The sequence below is a fragment of the Nannobrachium achirus genome (assembly GCF_963921795.1).
Source record: "Nannobrachium achirus genome assembly, chromosome: 20".
Lineage (NCBI taxonomy): Eukaryota > Metazoa > Chordata > Actinopteri > Myctophiformes > Myctophidae > Nannobrachium > Nannobrachium achirus.
The window spans coordinates 47,630,709-47,653,530 of record NC_137827.1 but is presented as its reverse complement, the minus strand read 5'-3'; the positions used below and the strand labels follow the sequence as shown (position 1 = coordinate 47,653,530).

At 43.5% G+C, this 22,822-nt stretch overlaps 1 protein-coding gene across 1 annotated transcript in view; it reads right to left on the bottom strand.

The window, feature by feature from the left end:
• The window catches only part of gfra4a (GDNF family receptor alpha 4a), a gene marked incomplete at both ends in the record, with an annotated part of 278,845 nt that overhangs the window by 63,681 nt on the left and 192,342 nt on the right, over nt 1-22,822 (bottom strand). Inside the window, 2 exons of the mRNA XM_080751113.1 lie at nt 14,998-15,078; nt 18,079-18,360. Coding sequence (XP_080607239.1) covers nt 14,998-15,078; nt 18,079-18,360 — 363 coding nt within the window. The remainder of the gene's footprint in view (nt 1-14,997; nt 15,079-18,078; nt 18,361-22,822) is intronic.

The window sequence follows — 22,822 nt, the reverse complement described above, 5'->3', positions numbered from 1 at the left end:
AGGAGATGGGCAGTGACTTGGCCACCACTGTCGACCCTGCCATCAGGAGGGTGTAGCGGTTCAAGGGTCGAAACACCTGATGATCGATGGGTACCGCCTGAAGACATCACATTTTCCTGGCCAAGGCTACATTCACCAAACGTGAATAAAGGAGATTAGGAGAAGCATCTTTAGATTATTATCAGCTTCCAGAACGCCGTCTTCCCTGACATCTGACATGTCAATCTTTCTCTCTACCTACCTTCTGAATCACTCCTTTATTTATTAGTCTTTTGCCTCAGGCAGATTATTCAGAAGAACTTCTTGTTTACAATAACAGCCTGGCAAAAGGCATTAAAGAGGCACTAAAAGCCCCACTGGCCCCTTATGCTTGAAACCCACCAGGTGCGCAAGCATACTGTAAGCACACAGACGCTGATTCTTTTTTCAGCTCCATTTTAATGAACGCAGCCGTTCTCACTGGCCGCGCACATGAAAAAGAAAATAGTTCTCGTTCTCGTTGAAATGCACTGACCAGAAGTCCCTTTGTGGCCCGGGTTTGGCAAGAACAGTCACTCGCAAACCTCGCACAGTGCACAATGAAAGCGCATGAACAACGCTTTTTTTGGAATGAATGAAAGGGTAGTGACCATGGAGACAAAAATCATTATCTGTTTTTATTAGGAAAAAGTACTATTGTATCTACTACTGTACTTTTTTTGTATCACATCCATCAAGGTACACCTGGTGAGCTGAGGTGATACCAAAAAATGATGTGAAACACTGATAATCACGTCAATCATGCATGGAAGCTCCTACACTCCTAACTACGTTTTTTGTGGAATTAATCAATATTGAGCAACTGCATGGCCTATTTCTTACCTAAAATGACATCGGAAACCGTTTCTGTTTGACTGTACTTTTGAAATAGAGATCGTTTCCAGACAGCCATGAACCAGCCCACAGCCCCCTGCCAATCGGGCTCAGCCCTATTGGCAGAACGGTTTGTGTGTTGGTCTGGCGAGTGGGAGCCCCGGGTTCAATCCCCGTTTCCGCGCATCACTACAATCTGGCGTAGTAGGCAGGACGAGGAGCGTAGTATCCTCGCGTGAGGGACATGAGGGACGTCGTGTTCGGTGGTCCACGGTGTGAAGTGTGAAGCGTGAGGACCCGCTCCAAAGATCGGGGGGGTGATTGTAGCCCCCACAGTTAGTACCAGCCATGAACCAGACCACAACAGCCCTGCCAATCAGGCTCAGTACAATTGGCACGACGGTTTGTGCGTCGGTCTGGCGAGTGGGAACTCCGGGTTCAATCCCCGCTTCTGCACATTAGCATTAGATTTAGATTTGACTCTTCAACACATTATGGCTGGGCATCATCATCAACCAGCTACAATCGGTTGGTCCTATCTATAGTGGAAAATGAAATAAAGCGTAGAGTGGAGTTGATTTGAGCCGGTATCATACGGTAGAAAAGCACTGACATTGATGATCAGGCCTGAGGCTGGTGCTATAGAGGAAAGGTCAAGGGGTCACGTTGGTTAGGGAGGCTTCTAGGAAGCATGAATGCACTCAGCAAGTTCCATGGAAATCCAACTGTTTTGAGAGATCTTGCTTGAAATATAGAAATTGCCTAAGGGAGAATCTAGAGGAAAGGCCATGGGGGTCATGAACATCACTAGGTATCACCATGAGGAGCATGAAGGTGTACAGCCATTTCCATAGCATTCCAACCATTCAGGCCGTGTACAGCCCTGAAGTGATGAACTTTCTCCCCTATACGTAAGACATGCATTGTATTAGCCTATTTATTATTGTTTATTGCTGCCGCCGTGCAGAACCGTTTTTTAACAACAAAACGAAACAAAAATAACGGAATAATTTACTGAAAAAAAAAGCGCACGCAGCCCATTCCTAAGTTCTGGCTGCGCCACTGACTAGCGGGTAAATGCAAATAAAAACAGAACCGTTGACAGCTATAATTCCTCTCCTTCGCTTTCATTATATCCCCACTCTTCTCTCACTCCTTCATCCATCCCTCTCTCTCTCCCTACTTTCCCTCCTCTTGGCTCCCCCGGCGTAAGGCGCCATCTCTCTCTGCAGAGGCCCAGGCAAGCCTACTTCCTCTTGGCATTTTATGCCACATTATCTTCCAATTGATCATTAATGCCCGCGTTCCATTTATTATTTATTTATTTGTTTATTTATTTAGTGAGACCTCCCAATCAATATGACCACGGTGATGAACCCACGTACATGCATCCTGGCAGACAGCAGACACTCTCATTAGTTTGTAAAATGCCCTTTTGTTGGGTCTCTCCAATCAGCGAGTGTTTGTGTGTGTGTGTGTGTGTGTGTGTGTGTGTGTGTGTGTGTGTGTGTGTGTGTGTGTGTGTGTGTGTGTGTGTGTGTGTGTGTGTGTGTGTGGCCAGGGGCGTCACACCAAATTCTGGGCCCTGGGTACAAGGATTCACTGCGGGCCCCCCATGAATGTTAACTATTGAAAAATAGCAGATCTACAAGCTCACAGCACGGCACCGAGTGCCGCGCTGCGAGCTTGTAGATCTGCTATTTTTGAAAAATCGTGAAAATGTGTGCAAGAAACCTATGTTTCTATGTCAGTGGTGCTCAAACGTTTTCATGTGAAGGACCCCCAAGATGATATGTATTTGGCCACAGCTAGACCCCCATCTCAAAATATTTAGTTCCAGGGACCCCTCCCCGGAAGCGAAATTTGAGTTACAAATGTTCGCTTAAAAAATACATATTCAAAGATTTGCATAGCAGATCTACAAGCTCGCAGTGCGGCACTCGGTGCCGCGCTGTGAGCTTGTATATCTGCTATTTTTCAATAGCTAAAGTTACTATAGGGCCCCTCCACCTTGGGCCCTGGTAACTCAGTCCCACTTTCCTACCCCATTGTGACGCCCCTGTGTGTGGCTCTCACCAAGCTGTCACATAAAATATGAATGGGAGCGGGGAGCAAGCTAACAACCCATTGCAAAGCATAGGTTATTCCCAGCTTTAGCTGCTTAGTGGGCGTGTGGCAGAGGAGGAGGAGGATGGGTTGGCACGGAGGACAAGAGAGAGAGAGAGAGAGAGAGAGAGAGAGATTGCCTGATGCAATTGCCGGGATAGGATAGGATGACAAAATGCAATCCAGCCTCGGAGTGGCCCCGGGAGGGGAGAACGTGCAGATTATTCACCTGAAAGTAACCTCTTTTGTGGGTTTTTCCCCCCCCTCTCCTCCCCAAGTTTTATTTATTTAGGGAAAGCTTTGCTGTGCATGAATTCTCATTTTCAATGAATTACTCTTTCATGTTCATACGGTTGCACACGTTCGCGACGGCGCGGCGGGGGCAATCCGTCTGGTGTTTTGCTGTGGTTCATACAGAGTGGATTCGCCGGAGCTTGGTTGCTGGTTAAGTGTCTTGCTCATAGGCATGTGAACGAGGGAGGGTAACCCTAACCCTTTAACTCCTTATGAAAACTGGTGATATCTTGGTCACTAGCCCACCTTTCTAGTAGGGATGGGACGATATGAAAATGTCATATCACGGTTATTGTGACAAAAGAAATCGCGATTTACGATATTATCGCGATAATCAAAATCCATTATCCTTGGGCAGAACAATTGCCAAAAAATAGCAGATCTACAAGCTCACAACCAGGCGCGGATTTACGCGGTGGCTTTTGGTGCTTAAGCACCACTATTTTCTGGACTAGCACCAGTAGTTTTCGGGGCTAGCAAAATCGGGAGAGAGACAGACGGAGAATACCCAGGCAGTTCTCTCTCTCTCTCTGCTTCTCAATGTCTCTCTCTCTCTCTCTCTCTCTCTCTCTCTCTCTCTCTCTCTCAACCCTCATCACTCTCTCTCCCATGCACGTTTGGTTGCACAAAAACACACGGGTTAAGCTACGCTTTTTCCTGTTAATAATAACCTGCGTGAAATAAGCTGCAATGGGAGGTAAGCGGGAGACACTTTATTGTGAAAGTAAGACAGGAAACGATAGTTGTTGCTGGGTTGGCCCTAGTTGTCGGTTTGTTATGTTAAGCTGCATTGGTTTGGAATAGCCTACGAGCGCGCAGTTTAAGTTATACATGATGAATGGACACTTGGACAGCCAAAACAATTTGTATTATCAGAACAGTTTAGCCTACACATTAATTTGCGAACAGGGGCGCTGGGGGGAGAGAGAAGACAGCAGTCCATTTCAGCGTCATCTTGCAATGCGCACTGTTAACCCATGGCCCATGGGAATTATGGAAGGCACGCAGGACAACTAACAACCCATATAAAAGAAACATTATACACTCAATTGTACATCTCCTTCTTTATGAGGAGATGTTATGGAAACTGTACAAGATCACCACCAAAGCATTTACAACTTTCCCAAAGTTGTATATAAGAGAGAGGGGCTTTTCATCAATCTTTTTCCAAAAACTGGGACAATGGATAAACAACAGGATAAAATATGCTGCTCTGCTGTTGATTGTTGTCAACTGGTTTTGGAATCTAATTCTTCTGGATGGTGAGTACACTTAACTGCTGCTGCAGCTTGCCTATGCCTAACTCTTTTCTTGATGTCAAAAGTTGTCTGCTGAGACAAATGTTACTTAAATCATCAGTTATTTTGCTTAACCTAAGCCTTAGGTTAAGCAAAATAACCCCTTAGGACCCCTTAGGTCCTAAGGGGTTTGTGGGGACTGGGAGACTGCTGGTGAATAGGGCAAAATGACTGCAAAACTTAAAAAATAAATTAATAAAACTGCGGTCGCGCGCGCACATTTCGTGCATGCGCTGCGCGCGTGCACGTGGAGCGGCCGCGGGCGCTTAAAGCTCCCTGCAGCACCCCCTGCTGCTCAGGGCTAGAACCGCGCCTGCTCACAACGCGTCACAATGCTAAGACATTTGATAGAGAGTGAAAAAAACTGTATCAAGTACGTATATTATAAGTAATTTTTACCAATATAGAGGGTTTAAGTGGTACCGGATATGCAGCTTGGCAAATTGTTCCCAGTGCATGACAGAGGACGATATCACGATAAATTAAATCTCCACGATACGATTATCACGGGTGTTTTTTATCAAGATAAACGATAATATCGCTTATCGTCCCATGCCTACTCTCTAGTCTAGGGAGACGCCCCTAACATTTTCTATTAAATGTCACACACCAGCCCCCCAGTGCTTAGTTAGGAAAAATAATTACACAAATCCTGACCTGTACTGCTAATTTAACACATGTTTTACAGTGTGTTTTTCTACTTGAAGGAGACATGCTGTTAAAAAAATGAAGGGGGGAAAAAAAAGAAGAAAACAACCATTAATCACTTCTTTGTTGTCTTGTCAGGATGCATAGCGGCATGGACAACAACTCTGACCTCTCTATGCTTTCGCGGCGTGAGGAATTTATGATTAGAGCAAAACAGCGAAGATCCCGCGCCGCGGTATAATTCAATGCAACCTCAGTCAGACCGGTGGTCATTTGAATACACGGCCTGTTTGTTTATGAAGTCACAGAGGGGGTTATATATGAGAGTCTTCACAAGCCTCCACATTTATTGCTGTTGCCTTACAATGGCTTGGTTTGCATCATGTATTATCGTCATAACAAAAAGTACAAAAAGAGCCAGTTGTTTTGTGGTAACATGGTTGATGATATCACAAAGTGTTGATGTTAACGCAGCGGTGCAGGGACAGAATAGCCTTACTTGACCTTTTGAATTGGATCCCATCATCAATGTTCATTCTCTCAGGGGTTCCCAAACCTTTTTGTCTCAGAGCACCTCATAAATATTTTTTTAATCCGAGGCACCCCTACATTATAATTTTCACTCCCAGCACCTTTTATTTATAGCATATTTGCGTTGTCGGGTGGAAACCTTGTATGTCCAAAACCGTTCGTTTTGTATTTATCATCTATCTATAAATGCGACAAATCTCTGTCTGTCTGTCTGTTTGTTTGTTTGTAATCCGCGTATCTCGAGAACCGTTCGTCCCACCGGCTTCAGATTCGGCACACGCGTTCCCCGCCGCCGCGCGGAGTGCAGTGCCGGGCCTCGACCCGACCCGACTCGCGGTTTTCCGAAACCGGCGCGAAACGTTCGGAATCTCCTTATGCGGAGCTGATTGTTGACATCAGGCTGTTCCGGAGGAAATCGGCGCAAGCGCTGAGTCATTGTGACATCACTTCATAAAAGGCTCTGACATCACGTACGCCACATGAGTCAACACAAAATCTCTGTGAATGTGTATGTATGTATGTAATCCGCGTATCTCGAGAACCCTTCTTCCCACCGGCACGCGCGTTCTCCAGATATGGGCATAAAGTCTGACATCAGAGTTTTCTGCAACCGGTACTGTGTGTGCAGAGATCTTCATATATGGGCATAAGTGGACAAAGACAAACAGATGGTCAAAACGGGTCCTATGACAGGTATATTGGGGTTTGCATTAAAGGGTGGGGCATTCATGGGGTTTGCATTAAAGGGTGGGGCATTCATTCCCTATTTCAAATTCGGCACGTGCGTTCCCCACCGCAGCAGGTAGTGCAGTGCTCGGCCTCGACCCGACCCGACCCGATACACGATTTTCTGGAACCAGCACGAAAGGTTCGGATTCTGATGTCTGACTTCAGGATTTTCCGGAACTGGCACTGTGTCTGCATAGATCTCCATATATGGGCATAAAATGGATGCAGACAGACAAATACAGATATCTCCATATATGGGCATAAATGGACACAGGCAAACAGATGGTCAAAGATCTCCATATATGGGCATAAAGTGGACGCAGACAGACAGATACAGATATCTCCATATATGGGCATAAATGGACACAGGCAAACAGATGGTCAAAACGGGTCCTATGACAACAGGTATAATGGGGTTTGCATTAAGTTTGTCTCCTCCTCCATCTGTTTGTCTGTGTCCCTTTATTCCCATTATGGAGATCTCTGTATCTGTCTGTGCCTCCGACTGTGTTGCAGACACAGTGCCGGTTCCCCCTTTAATGCAAACCCCATTATACCTGTTGTCATAGGACCCGTTTTGACCATCTGTTTGAAAAAGCGACAGAAATCTCATATATGGGCATAAAATGGACGCAGATAAACAGATATCTCCATATATGGCATATATGGGCATACAATGGATGCAGAATCACAAAGATCTCCATATACGGGCATAAAAGGGACACAGACAGACAGATACAGAGATCTCCATATATGGGCATAAAATGGACGCAGATAGACAGATATCTCCATATATGGGCATATATGGGCATAAAATGGACCCAGAACTATAACTGCAGTGATCTCCATATATGGACATAAAATGGACACCGACAGACAGACAGATACAGATATCTCCATATATGGGCATAAGTGGACAAAGGCAGACAAATGGTCAAAACGGGTCCTATGAAAACAGGTATAATGGGGTTTGCATTAAAGGGCGGGGCATTCATTCCCTATTTACATTGTTCCGAGTTGGCCAGGTCGCCGACTAGACGCTGGGCCGCCCGAAGGGCGGCCCAGCTTCTAGTCTATTAAATGTACTAAACTAGTGAAAACAGCTGATCTACAAGCACACAACGCCTCACGTCGCGAGGCGTTGTGTGCTTGTAGATCGTCTGTTTTCACTAGTTTTGTGCGACAGTCTTGTATGATGAAGCAGGGCTTTGCTTTATCAAAAGACTACACATTTGAAACTTGGAGATACGAGGTTTCTGTCCGACAGTGATGATATTTTAGTGATTATGTTGCGAGGAAAACGTTGAGATACTAAATATTTTTTCAAGTGTTATCAAATTATCTCGCAGCACCCTTGGATTGCCGTCATGGCACCCCAGGGTGCCTCGTCACCCACTTTGAAAACCCCTGCTCTATCTATTCATCCATCACTCCTCCAACCCTCCCTCATCATATTTTAGTCAACTTGTAAACCCAGAGAGTTTTCAGCCACCCTGCCCCAACTCTGGAAGTTGCGCGAACAAACAAGTGCAACTCCTCAGAGAGTGACTGGGTCAGGAGAGAGAGAGAGGCGGCAAATAAGCTGTGGCAGCATCCAGGAGGATTCTCCGAGCATCATAAATCATGCATGCTACAGCGTCTTGTTAGGGGGGCCCAAAGCACTACTATATGTAGCTCTTTTGGATGTCAAAATTCAGACCAGCGTTGTACAGATGTACCCATTGTACGAGTCCCCTCCTTTTCACGAGGCATTTTGTTGAACTACTGCGGCAGCTTTGCTCCAACCACAAGTGGAACGCGGTGAATTCAAGTATCCGTTTCCACACGGCTAGCAGGTACAGAGAATGGTCTCATTGGTTACTACCCAGTGAGCCATAGTCATCTATTAGACTAAAATTGGTCTAAAAATTAGACGTTATTTCAATGGCTATATTATGACTGTCTATATACAGTATACAGTAGACATCTATTAGACGTCTAATCAATGTCTAATCTAAGCCTATAGAGATCTGGGGAAAAAAAGGTAACTTTTAGACCTATTTTAGCCTAGCGTTTAGATGTCTATTTGACGGAAAATGCTCAGTGGGTACTGGATAGGTTCAAGACAGAATTATCCGCAAAATAATCCAAATCCAAATTGCAGGATTAATGCCATGTCACTGAGAATCTCTATATAGTCAGTCAACTCAAGTGTGTACTCGTGTAATGTCAGATCTACTTTAAGTGTGACTTAACTCTAATAACTTTATTCAAACATTCAGTTTGAATCCGGAGAAGGCAAATGTTTGGAGGAAATATATCCCGTCATTATACATTATATGCAAGCTGTTTCCACAAAAGAAATGCAAGTAAGTTGTGCCAAATGTTGAATGGATGAATTGAGTTTTACACTGATTTGAATGCAAGGACAGAGGACTTAGAATTACATTTTGTATTGATCTTGGCAGTAGTTGTCCAGTGTACCACACATAATGGATATAGATATTCCTGTGTCTTCAAAAACATCTCTTTTGTTTTCTCTCACAAAACTGGTGTTAATTACCTTTCAACACACACAGGGCGTGCATTGGTGCAGGTGCACATTTCAAGAGAAAATACATTATTTTACAATTGCTTTATTCCTGTGTGCCTTTGATTAGATTTGGATTTTCTTTACACCCCATTGCAACTGCATTACACTATGTGTTGATCAAATATGTGATGTTGATCAGTTACACAGTGCAATCACATTACTTTCCCAGAAGTGAACACTCTATAAAGCCTGAGTTATGCCATGCGTATAACTATACTCTAGTCTATACCATACATGGGCAACTGGCATGTGGCCCGCACCTTCACTTAATGCGGCCCTCAGGTTAAAATCGGAATACTGATATATTATTGATTTCAGCTGTTACAATTCTAAACATGACGTAGCTTTAATTCTGTCAGTCTATATTAGTAGCTTAATGACTAGTATAGTAGTATTCAAATGTATTTCTTTTTATGTCCAACGTAGGTATTTTTCTTTAGGTTCATAGAGAAGTAAAAAATAACAACAAATAATTCAGGATTCCAATTCAAAAGAAGCAAAAATAGCTGATCTACAAGCTCAAAACGCATCGCGCTGCGATGCGTTTTGAGCTTGTAGATCAGCTATTTTTGCTTCTTTTGTATGAGATACTAGAATGACAAAGTAGGAAGTAGCAATATGCAATATGGCCCCCTGGAGTGAAGGTGGAAATATAGTGGCCCTCGCCATCATAAAAGTTGCCCACCCCTGCTCTATACAGTGACTCTGAGTTATATACGCATCACAGCGTACAATGTGAGCTTGTAGATCGCCATTTCCGATACACAACAACACTGGTGTGCAACCAAGTATAAAACAAGCCTAAGCATTGCCTAGCTCTTCAAATTGACTTTTCATACGGCATGTGTGATTTTCTACTGTTGGCAAATAGTGACTGCATGCAAGCCCCCAGGGCACGAGAAAAACATCTGAATTATTAAGACATTTTGGATGGGTGGGATCGCTGCTTCAAGCTGTCATTTCCATCTCCACGATGGTGCATTATTGTTTGCACGTGCGTGTCAGGATGGCTATCATTATACTTTATGTCATGCACCGACGCCTTCTTTCCTAATCACAGTCATCATTTAAAACCCATTTAGGCCTGGAATTATTGAACGCTTTAACCAGTGAAAAATAGCAGATATACAAGCTCACAGCGCGGCACCGAGTGCCGCGCTGCGAGCTTGTAGATCTGCTATTTTTGAAAAAGTCGTGAAAATGTGTGCAAATCTTTGAATATTATGTATTTTCAAAGCGAACGTTTGTAACTCAAATTTTGCTTCTGGGGGGTCCCCGGAACTAGATATTTTGAGATGGGGGTCCTTGGCCAAATAAATATCAGTTTGGGGGTCCTTCACATGAAAAAAGGTATGAGAACCACTGACATAGTAGTCTCTCAAGAACAGACTAACTGAGCTCCAGTTAAGTGAAAAGGACCTTTTCTTTGACGATGGCTAGCCAGATTGCTGACATAGGTTTTCCAAAAAACCTTAGAAGGATTCAAAAGACACTTATGGAATCTAATTTTCACGATAAAAAAAAAAATAGCAGATCTAGAAGCTCGCAGCGCGGCACTCGGTGCCGCGCTGTGAGCTTGTATATCTGCTATTTTTCAATAGTTAAAGCATAAAATAATGATACACAATATGTGTACCCGTTTTAAATGGGTTAAGTTCGCACACAGCAGCCCGTCTCATCTGTGCGTATATTTTCGGAGCGATAATTGCCACTGGGACAAAAACAACTACTTAGCTTGACTTGTCCTCGCTGAATGAAAAAAAAAAAGAAAAACTCTAAACAAATAAGCCCCAAACAAAACAAACAAGACACAAAAAAAAGCCCTGTGCCTTGCTGTTTTAAAGAGCTCCAACGGGGGAAAATATATTTTTGTTTTGAGTAAACAACTCGTTCACCATCTCTCTCCCATTCTCTCTCTCTCTCTCTTTCTCTCTCTCTCTCCTTCTCTCTCCCTCTCTCTCCCTCTCTGAGCCACGTCTTTCAATCTCTTTCTCCTCATCTAACCCTTACTCTTTCCGTCTACCTCTTTCTCTCTCACCCTCTCCAGTATGTCTTTCTAACCCACTCCCCCTCCGTCTCCCTGGCTTCCAGGTGCTTTAAAGCAAATAGGTAATTAATCCGTGCCTTGGGGGCTAACAGCGCCACATAGCAGCCCCCAGGATCATCCACAGGCTTACAGGCAAGACAGAAAGCAAGAGTTTGGGCTGAGCACTGCTCATCAAACACTTTCTAAATCCACTTCTCAAACCCACCGTCTCCAGTGTGTGAACTCGTCTCCTCCTGCCTGCACCCGGAGAACTTGGGCTGATGCTGAATGTGAAAGCTGCACTGCAGTGACTCCCGGTTTGTACTGACACTCTACAGTAAACCCGGATGCTTTGTTGAACCATTTGCTTTATTTTGAACGGTGGGTGTGTGTGGTCTATACCAGTGGTTCTCAATCTTTTTAGGCCCTTATATATATACCCTTATACTGATTTCCCAAGCCAAGTACTCATTTCCCTGACTAGAAAATGACAGCATATCGCTGGTTCGAATCCCACTCCCGACAACGTTTGCTCACTTTGCTGCGACGTGTCACTCCCCATTTCCTGTCAGTCTACTGTCATATCAATAAGGCATACACCCCCCCCCCCCAATAAATAAATAAAACATTTAATAAAAACATGCATGTATTGAACTTAAAACTTTTTATTCAAACAGTATATATGTTAAACTGCCCTGATATATAGTGCCGCCTGTCATGACAAGACTAGCAAATTAACTAGGTGTGAAAAATAACTGCTTGGGCGAGGAGGGGTAATAATTACGGCAGAATGCACGCACGCACGCACGCACGCACGCACGCACGCACGCACACTGCCTCCAGCAGTCGCAGCCTCCACACGCATGCAAAAACACAGACAAACACTAGATGACGGTCTGTTTGATGTTGTGTTTGATGATGACTGTTTGTTTGAACAATCCCAAAATATAAATATGAAGTGCATCAGGAGCACTGAGGACGCAGCTAGAGATGCTACCGTTATGTTGTCCGCCCACTACGTAGGCCCATTTGATTGTCCAATGTCCTTCTCTCTAGGCCTAGGGTTATTGACTGCTTTAACTACTGAAAAATAGCAGATATACAAGCTCACAGCGCGGCACCGAGTGCCGCGCTGCGAGCTTGTAGATCTGCTATTTTTTTTTAAATCGTGTTTTTTTTGTTCTTAATAGCTAACATTTGTAACTCAAATATTTACTTCTGGTGGTCCCTGGAACAACATATTTTGAGATGGGGGTCCGTGGCCAAATACATGTAATTTTGAGGGTCCTTGACATGAAAAAGTTTGAGAACAGCATGATTTAGATGAAGAAGGATTTGGAAGTCGGGTCAAAGATATTCAAAGACTTGCACTCATTTTCACGATTTTTCAAAAATAGCAGATCTACTATTTTTCAATAGTTAAAGCATAAAATAATGATTAAAGTGGTTAAAATCTAACGCGACTCAGACGCGTTCCAGGTATTTGAGAGTTAATAAAGCTGTTGCTTCTCTACTAGCAATATCAACTTCTCCTCCTTCATGTTTAAATCATAATCCAGTTTTCCAATAGTGTGTGGATCTACCAATACAAAACTGTCTGGGGTCGGGGCACGGCTGCGAAAGACAATTTTGTGAGAATAGTCTGGAATTAACTGTCTTTTAAATCAAACTACAATTTCTTTGTGTATTATTGTTACAGTGGTCCTACAGCATAGTAATCAGCTGCCATTGTACTTTTCATCCATACGTTACTCATATTACAGTATTATTACTACTTATTGTTACTTGTTTTTATCATTTTTCACCCTATACTTTAACATTACTAATATTACAGCACTACTCTCACTAAAATATCTGTAGAGTTTACATTGTTTGGAATATATTCATACAATTTTGCCTATCAATTGATGACACCTTGGTGAACAATTTTTCTATTCACTATATATGTTTTCAATGAGGTCTTGAGGCTCATTCACTATTCAGAAGGCACAATTTCCATAGGCGGAAGTCTTTTTCAATCATCTTTTCCTTGGTAAATGATCACAGCAGGACAATTTGGTAAGAGAAATGTGATGTTTTACACTGCATTTGTGAATTTTCTCAGGGGTTAGCTGACATTTGGTGAGTCAAGAGTAGCCACAATCATGGTAGTTTTGTGTCCACAACTGTTCCAATTTGGGCATACATTTTAGGCGGATTTTTCCCCTGGACCCCCCTGGGGCTTAACAGGTGACACTTTCAATCTGGCATCCCTACTGTATGTCATTCACAAAACCCCCCAGCAAAGAGTTGGACTTATAACAAAAGACCACAAGATCGTCATTACGATGCGGCTCAATAATCGGTTTATCTTGATGATCTATTTCCAAATCGTAACTGAATCAAAAATTTGATTAATTGCCTAGCCCTAGGAAGAAGGCACAGGTGACATTAAATTCTTAGATAACAATAAATATAAGTGGATCCTGAGGACTTCACCACTTGATGATTAAAAAGGATGTACCGTATGTAATTGTTACATAGTGGTATCTTATATTAACCCATTTAGGATGGGTACATATTAATAATATTAGTGTATTATTATTTTATGCTTTAACTATTGAAAAATAGCAGATATACAAGCTCACAGCGTGGCACCGAGTGCCGCGCTGCGAGCTTGTAGATCTGCTATTTTAAAAAAATCTTGAAAATTTCAATTTTGACCCGATTCTATAAGTGTCTTTTGAATCCTTCTGAGGTTTTTTGAAAAACCCATGTTTCAATGTCAGCAACCTGGCCAGCCATCGTCAAAGAAAAGGTCCTTTTCACTTAACTGGAGCTCAGTTAGTCTGTTCTTGAGAGACTACTATTCTATTCACTCTGTGTCTCGGAAGAGGGCTGTGGACAGTTCTGAAACCCACCTACCAGTGACATCATCAGTAGGCAGGTTTGGTCATTTCAGTTTCATTTTATTTTTTTACTAATGTGAGAACAATGACTTCTATTATTATAGAAAGCTACATTTCCAGGAATAGAAAGCCTGTGATTTCTATTAGCTTAGACAAAAATGATTAGACAAAAATGGTATGAAAAATGGTACGATCTTATTGCAACCGTCAGGTCGTAGTTACTATCAAAACCTCCACAGGCTGTCTGTCCGACACGTCACACTTTTGGCCCTACTCTCATCTCCGGTACTGTTGCCCCTATCCATGCCAAACTTCCATGCTGCCACACACACTCCTTGGCTGGCAAACAACCTCCGCCCCTGATTTCTCACATGCCCCTCTTCTAGCGCCACCATGAGGTTGCTTTTTGCAGACAACATACATGCGACCTGGCGGTCGCTTATCTCCCGATTAGGGATTCTTACTAGTAATGAGCATTAGGCTGAAAATGAGTGAAGGTGTCCTTTCAGGGACGTGCTGGCCACTGGGAAAAGCGGGACAACTCCCGAACGGCCGGTTCATTCCTGGCCGGCCATGAGGGAAAAAAAATAAATTAAATGTCAGCCTTCGTTCCATTTTGGGGGCTGGGCGGCCAACAAAGTAAATCGTCACTGTCGGGCAGAAACCTTGTATCTCCAAGTTTCAAATTTGTAATTTTTTTCGCAAAGCAAAGCCCTGCTTCATCATACAACGAGGCGTTGTGTGCTTGTAGATCGGCTGTTTTCACTAGTTTAAATCATTTTTAAAATGATAAATACAAAACAAATGGTTTTGCACGTACAAGGTTTCCACCCGACAACGACGAAATATAACTCATGTAATTGGCCCACTGGCTTGTCACTTTGTCACAAATCTTTGAGTAGCAGCAGCGCTCTATAGCGCGCAATGAGGGCCTCTACAACTCTTTTTCCCGGGCTGAATCAGGGGCCCAGCACGTCCCTGTGTCCTTTTATCAAAGCAACTAGGCCACCGTGCAGAGCCTCAGTCGCAGCCATGACAACAAGCCATGCTCACCTGCAGCAATGGAGGCCAGGCGAACGTAGTCCGATCCCCTCTCCTCCGGCTCATAGGGGTAGTTCTCCACCAGGTTGAGTCCTGTCAACGTAACATAGCATCTTGATTGTGTATTCAGACTAGGGCTGTCACAATTATGACATAATCGTCTAATCGCAATTATTTGACATAATCGCGATTATTTTTCATAATCGTCATAATCGTTTCCATGTTGAAAAATGTTCATATATTTAAAAGAAAAATCTAAAATAGTGGAAATAGTAGATCTACAAGCTCACAACGCGACGCGTTGTGAGCTTGTAGATCAGCTATATCCACTATCAATGTTCTTTTTTTAAGTATAAAGTTGTCAAATATGTCAGTAATCTCTTTGTATATTTAGGTTATGTGTCATATCTGCCATGTGCAAAATTCAAAGCCCACAAGCCAAACAGAAATGTAATTGTCAACGACAAAAACACAATTAAATCGTTAATCGCAGTTATTTGAGTGACAATAAATCGTCATGTAATAATCGTGACAGCCCTAATTCAGACATACATTTTTCATCTCTTTAATGTTTTCCAGTGCCACTCTGACGCACAAATGGATTCCAGAGGCACAAAGGACCATTTTGACAAACAACAATTGCATATTGAGTGTTCAACATTTTTATCTCCTCTCCAAACAGTTGGCTAATAGTGACATAACTGTGCGATTATCCTGATCTCATTGTAGGCCCATTTAGACTGGGAACACATTATTACGCATTATTTTGTGCTTTAAAAATAGCAGTTATACAAGCCCAAAATCCTGAACATTTGAAGTCTTTGAATATTTCAAATCCTTCTAAGGTTTTTTGAAAAACCTATGTTTCTACCGTATGTCAGTGGTGCTCAAACTTTTTCATATGAAGGACCCCCAAAATGATATGTATTTGGCCACAGACCCCCATCTCAAAATATTCAGTTCCAGGGACCCCCCTCACAAATGTTCACTTAAAAAAATACATATATTTAAAGATTTGCACACATTTTCACGACTTTAAAAAAATAGCAGATCTACAGGCTTGCAGCGCGGCATTCGGTGCCGCGCTGTGAGCTTGTATATCTGCTATTCTTCAATAGCTAAAGTATAAAATAATTAAGGCCCCTCCACCTTGGGCCCTAGTAACTCAGTCCCACTCAGTGGGAGGGACAATCACACTGTGATGAGTTAAACAGCGGCGGTGGTTGTCATATCTAGGCTATATACTGTTCCAAATTTGATTTGATTTGATTTGAGTACCCCTTATGTTCCGTTCGTTGCGCGGCGGGCCGGCGGCGGCACCTGACCAAGACAGCAGACCTACAAGCTCACAAAGCGTCCCATCCGCGGAGCATGGTGAGCTTATACGTACGTCGGCTGATTTCATTGATCGGCGCTGTCGTGCGACAAAGCATGAATCAGGCTTAATCCTCCACCTCAAAGCCATGCTCTGAGACACCGTCAGTCACCATATCTCGCTTTCACTTTCACCATCGACTCTTCAAGAATCGTCCTGGTCCACCTGGTTGCCTTAAAGAAGTACTTCACCACTTTTCAACCTATCTTCATATAATTGGTCCTCACTAAAAAATAGCTTATTTTTTTTTTTTTCTCATTGGAGGGATCTGGGCAGGTCAGAAACCCATCGTCTTGAGACATCATCGATTGGGAATCCAAGCTAATAGAAAATGCAGGCTTTCTACTCCTGAAAAGTTGCAATGTTAAAGTGGAAGCCATTGTTCTCGCGATAATAACAATCTAAATATTTTTTTCAAAAATATTGATTAATTTTCTTTTTGGAAAATGATGATGTCACAAGACGATGGATTTCTGAACTTCCCCACAGCTCTCCTAAGAGACTTGGACCGAGTAGAAAAAAATGATGCTATTTTATTATGAACATTAGTGAGGACCTATTATATGAAGATGGGTTGGAAAAGTGGCAAAGTCCTCCTTTAAGTGTTGTGGCATACTGTACCATTTCAGACCAGCACCATTCGTTGTTTGGCGAGAAATTGGCCGGAGGGGGGATTTAGCATGACATCCCAAACTCGTCCGTGGCCACACTGTCACTTTTCCATGTAGGTGTTCACCTTGTGTTGTCACCTACTACCTACTGTCGGTGATTTAACAACACAACATATAAGCAGGTCCTTAGTCTTGGGGGAAAAGCCAGTGGCTATGTGACTTTAGGAAGAAGAAAAAAAAACTGCATACTCCCGCACACCGAAGCTGAAAATAAAGCAGAGGAAAGTGTGCGGGGGTATGCATTTTTTTTCTCCTCGTCTATGGGTGAGAGTGTGCATGCTGAGCTCTCCTTAGGTGCTATGTGACTCCCATCTTTCCTCTAATATCAGGGATATTTTCCTAATGCTGAGTGTTTGCTGTCTGATTGCACATTGTGCAACGAGGAATCATGAATAATATAAATATGTACAGACTGAGTGTACGGTTCAGTAGTTCTCCATGGGAACCCAGAGGGAATCCAGAATGCTGCTCGTTTTCATTCTAGTTATCGGGGACTCAATTAGATTTAACCGGGACACCGTGATGAATGAGAGATTTTGGGGGGGAGAAATGACAACTCAAAAAGTCTGGTTGCCCCGGCCTGGAGAGGAAAAGAAATAGGTGTCTATCGTCTATTACGGTGGTTCTCAAGGTGGGGTTCGGGGACCCCCAGTGGTCCTTGAGGTGATTCCAGGTGGTGCATTCATTGGTTCCCAAACTTTTCAGGTTCGAGAGATTAGACGTTTGCCCGGGACCCAAACTAGAGAAAATACAGTAGCAGAGCTTGCAGATCGGCTATTTTCACTACTTCTTAAACATTTGTTTTCTTATTTATGGAATTTTTAGATTTAGATTTTATGTATTTATTAAATTACTAAGAAAAATCATTATCTATATATTTTTCTTCATGAAAATCTTAGCTTTTGGGGAAATGTTATTTTTTAAATGTTTTGACAAAATGTAGGAAACAAAAAAAAATAAGAAATACGGACCCATAAACTGATCTATAGTGTTTGGGAACCACAGTGTCTAAATGTGCCGAGCGTTTCCTATGGGATGGTCTCTTACCGTGCAGCACCGACTGGTGCAGGCTCCAGTAGATGCTCAGGCAGTTCTTCTCCCTCTTCATGCCTCGCTTGCACTGGCAGCCGTGCAGCGGCGTGGACATGAGCGCCGTCATGGCGTTCTCGCACTGGTTGCGGGCGCCGGGCCCCAGCTTCACGCTGCCGTCGCCCGCCACGCACTGCCGCAGTGTGCGGAGGCGCGGGCTGCACGTGTCGTCGGCGGAGCAGGTGTCCCCGGCGCGCAGGCAGTCCTCGCCGCCCGCCGTGAGCGCCACGCGCGGGACCCCTGTGTGGGAACAAAAAACAAGAACGCAACACGTTCAATAGCAGCGGTGGGAAATTTACTCACATTTCTTGCTCTGCCATGGATGCCCATTGACAGGTTTATTTGATGAGCCCTCACGGCCATGGACGAGTATTGACAGATTTGGGTTTTTTGCTCTGTAAACGCTAGATGGCGGTGTTCGCTAAAATATGAGTTAACTCATACAGTGCCAGGCGACTTTTAGGGCGACTTTCTCACTATGGGCTTCCCTGCCAAGCGACTTTGGGCGACTTTTACTTAGGAAAAAAAAAAAAAATATATATATATATATATATATATATTTTTATTTTTATTTTTTTTGGACCCAATTAAATCTAGTAAACATGATTTCAATCGCGATTTTGCATGTTCCACCCCCCATACAACCCCATCTTTCAAACATGGCAGCCATTTTTGTTTACATCTGAAGAAAACATTATGGCTGATAAATCATGAATGCCTGAACGGATTTCCAATCTTTTTTTTTTGTTTGAAAGCTGTGAACAGCCTGCACAAACATGGTGCATGATCTGTGCATGGGCGTGCATGATCTGTGCACTATAAATTACATGGGAGTCTATGGAGGCTTCTGGCACTAGTGCCACTCGAGGGGCATTTTAAATTGGCAGTAAGTGAGTTAACATTTGACCCTCAGTGATGCATTGAAACAGGATGAGACCGGAACCAGATCTGCCTCGACTCCAGTAAAAAAAAAAATCGAACCTCTGTTCGAAGTGGAGCTGTGTGTGTGTGTGTGTGTGTGTGTGTGTGTGTGTGTGTGTGTGTGTGTGTGTGTGTGTGTGTGTGTGTGTGTGTGTGTGTGTGTGTGTGTGTGTGTGTGTGTGTGTATTGCAGTTGATGCTCAGGGCAGGCTAGACTCAACAGCACCTCTCTGGTCACCCAGGGTTACTACATACAGGCTACATACAGACCCACAGACCCACCTACCCACATACCCACATACCTACACACACGGCCACGTATAGGGAGCTTGTGTTCCACACAGCTCCAAAAATAAGGAAACGCCCATATCTTCACTTCCTGACTTTGGTCTTTGTCAAAACAAAGCAAGAGGTTTTTCAGTCTCCTGTGACTTTGGAACGCATCCCCCCCCCCCCGGAAGCTTGCGTGATCGGTTGGCGGGCCAATCGTACCAGAAAACCAATTTTGCGACAACGTGAAAAGTTAACTTGTAGATCAGTTATTTTCAAACTGTCTGAATTGTATATAGGGTCCTCACTAATGCTTTGGTTAATGTATGTTTTGTAATCATAATCAAACTAGTAAGTAAGGTTTTCGAATAATTGTAAAAGCACAATATTTGCCTCTGAGATGTAGTGGAGTAGAAGTAAAAGTACTGAAAATTGGAAGTACTCCAGTAACGTACAAATACATTCAAAATTGTACAGTACTTGAGTAAATGTACTTTGTTACTTTACACCACGGTTCAATAGGCATTTTTTATGTGATAGTACAATTACACAAAATTTTAATTTCCTGGGTGATGAAGGCTTTGTTCAACACGGTGGCTGTGAGAGGGGTGGCAGCAGGTGGCCTGGAGCTGCTGTAGGAAGCTTGCCCAGTAACTGGGACAGTGCATTCCAGATGTCAACTGGATGGTTCTGCAGCTCCAGTGCATAACAACGCTGCCAAAGTTCCCTTGAGCAAGGCACCACACGTCCAAAATGACTATGGCGATTACTCATTTGTGACAGCACACTTTTAAGTGCCTAATTAATTTCAAATATACTTTATGCCTTTACTTTTATAGTTTCATAGTTTCATAGTAGAGAAGGACAGGAAACAGGGGGAGAGAGATGGGGAGAGACATGCAGCGAAGACCGTCTTGAACGGGACTCGAACCCGCGGTGTGCTGTCAGGCTGTAGGGTGCCCGGACCTCTAGGCCAGGTCCGGGCCCTTTTATGCAATTTTTTTTAAAACAAAATAAAGTGTATGCCGCTCAATAATAACAGATGATGTTCTGTGTTCATTTAAAATATGACTGTAAAGTGTAACACATTAGTTACAGCATACTTTTGCATTACTAATCCTACAGGGCAATAGATACAAATGGCCCTTGGTGTTTTTAAACCAAAACTCAATAAAGGAACAAATAATTACAATAGATCCCATACCACCTGTAAATCCCCACAATGAAAACAAAACAAAACAAAACAGTAATCCTTGGATTACCCTCAAGAGAAAAATAAAGAAAATAAATCCTCCGCTTCGGATCGCCCATAGCGCCACAATGAGAATTAGGAGGACAGAATGAATTAACTACATCCATGGAATGAACACAATGCCAGTCAATTTCAAAACAGAACAAAGTGCCCTTCTTCCTCCAAATTAATTTCACCAACAAAAACAGAAAAGACTTCCATGCTGCGGGCTGTCAGTACTCACAGTCACAACTGGTTTAGTAGAGATGTGAATGATGTGTGTCTGGAGATAAGAATTAATTAATAATACATCAACATGACCAAAACAAAACGGGGAAATCTTGCTATTTCTACGTCCCATTATTTCGACTACGGGCATCGACAGGTTAGCGACTCACCAGCGTCAGACTTAAGGGGGTTCCACACTAGCCGCGGTCACCGCCTCCTAGCAATTCATTTTCAATGGGAGGCGGGCTGCTTTTTCAGCCGCGCAGCTATGTTTTGGGGCGGCGAGGAGAGCGGGCGCAGTCCCGTGAAATCCCCCGCGAGCGTGCTCGTTTGTGCATGCGTACGCGGGCGGTGAGAGATGGATTGTGTTCATCTTTGTGAAATACCGCGCAGCGTTTACTCACTGAACGAGTGTGTTTGTGTTTCACCGCGGTGCGGCCACCGCTGATCCTAGCGGCAGCCCCGACGGCAACCGCCTGTAGTGTGTAGGGCACCTTACTGAGGTTAGGGTTTGGGTTAGGTTTAGGCATAGAGGTTAACATTCACCAGCGTCGGTAGGTTAACTACTCACCAGCGGCTGCAGGTTAGCATTTCACCAGGTTAACATTCATCTGCATCGAAATACTGGGACATAGAACAAATGTCCCCTCCCAAACAAAACATTGGAAAACTACAATACTACCACAGACTTTACCACACTTGACAATGTTTGACTATCAGAACTACCACAACACCGGTCTGTCCAGTCTCTCCATCTAATGTATCCACAAGTTTCCCAGTGAGCTTACTGAGGAAAGGGGGTGTGTTAATGTGGGCCGCTTCACTTCCTCCACACAGCTGATTCAAATCACTTAACAAGCTGCACCAAGTAATCACCATGCAGAGATTCAGGTGTCACAGGCTCACAGCAGCAACAGCAACCAGTCAGGGTTCAGTCACATTTGGAGCGTCGAGCAGCATAACCCCAGAGCCTACGGAGAGTTGCGTCACTCCCGTTCACTTCATGGGGCCAGGTCTTCTACGCACACATCTATTGGCGCACATAGTGACAAACCACAAACCGGATGTTTACAGAATGCTTTGAAGTCTATGGGGGGTAAAGTGACAATGAACCACGTGACCAGCGCTGTTTCTGACCCCGCAATGGCAGAACTCTCTGATTAGACCACTTTGCATAACCCCTATACTCCCATGTTGTACATGTAATAATGCCACTCATAGCAGGGTTGGGCTCCCCAAGCAGTTACACAAGTATAGGCTCTATGAATAGCAGCCATATTGGAAAGAAATTAGGCCTCTTCCTCAATTCCTTCACAGATGTTATGATACTAAATAAGGTTCTGTTCCATTCTGGTCAAACAGAGTCAGGGTGCTGGTATATTGTGCATGTTGGCTCACTGGAAACACTCGCTACAACAGTGTGTCTCTGTTTGGGGTCCAGGTATCCACATGGTTCCTTGGGGGGTTCCAAATGGCCCCTCATGGGTGTGTATCTCTTAAAGTGGAAAAATGGAACAGGTCCATTTCGTTCTATTTGTACACTCTCTGAGTTATGAGAGTCATTGAAATTATAAAGTTTGAGAACCACTGTACTACACAATGGAACTGAGTAATAGAGTACTTCTTCTATGGTTGCATTGTTGTTACAGATAAGAGCACCAGCTAAATGTCTAAATTAAATATGTAATTTCCTGAACAAAACACATTTATGTTAGAAGAGTCACCCTCACTTCTGTCATTGCTTGAGCACCTGACTGTGACGAGAAAAAGGTCAGTAGTAATAAATGTGAGCCCTATAGAATTTTAAACTAAGAGAATTTTGACAGGGAATATCAAGTTGTGTCAGTCACCTGCGGTAGTTAAAACCAGAGTACATCTGCTTCTCAGCTACAGGCTAACAGCTCTCACTCATTGAGTCGCGAAGCAGAAATGTCTGGTGAAGTCGTTCAATGGATGCTGGATGAAGGTTTTGCCAGGCATTGGCAGACACACTGAGATTCCTTTGGACATATTTCTTGTCAATCTGTCAAGCCGTGCAGATCAAATTCAGATT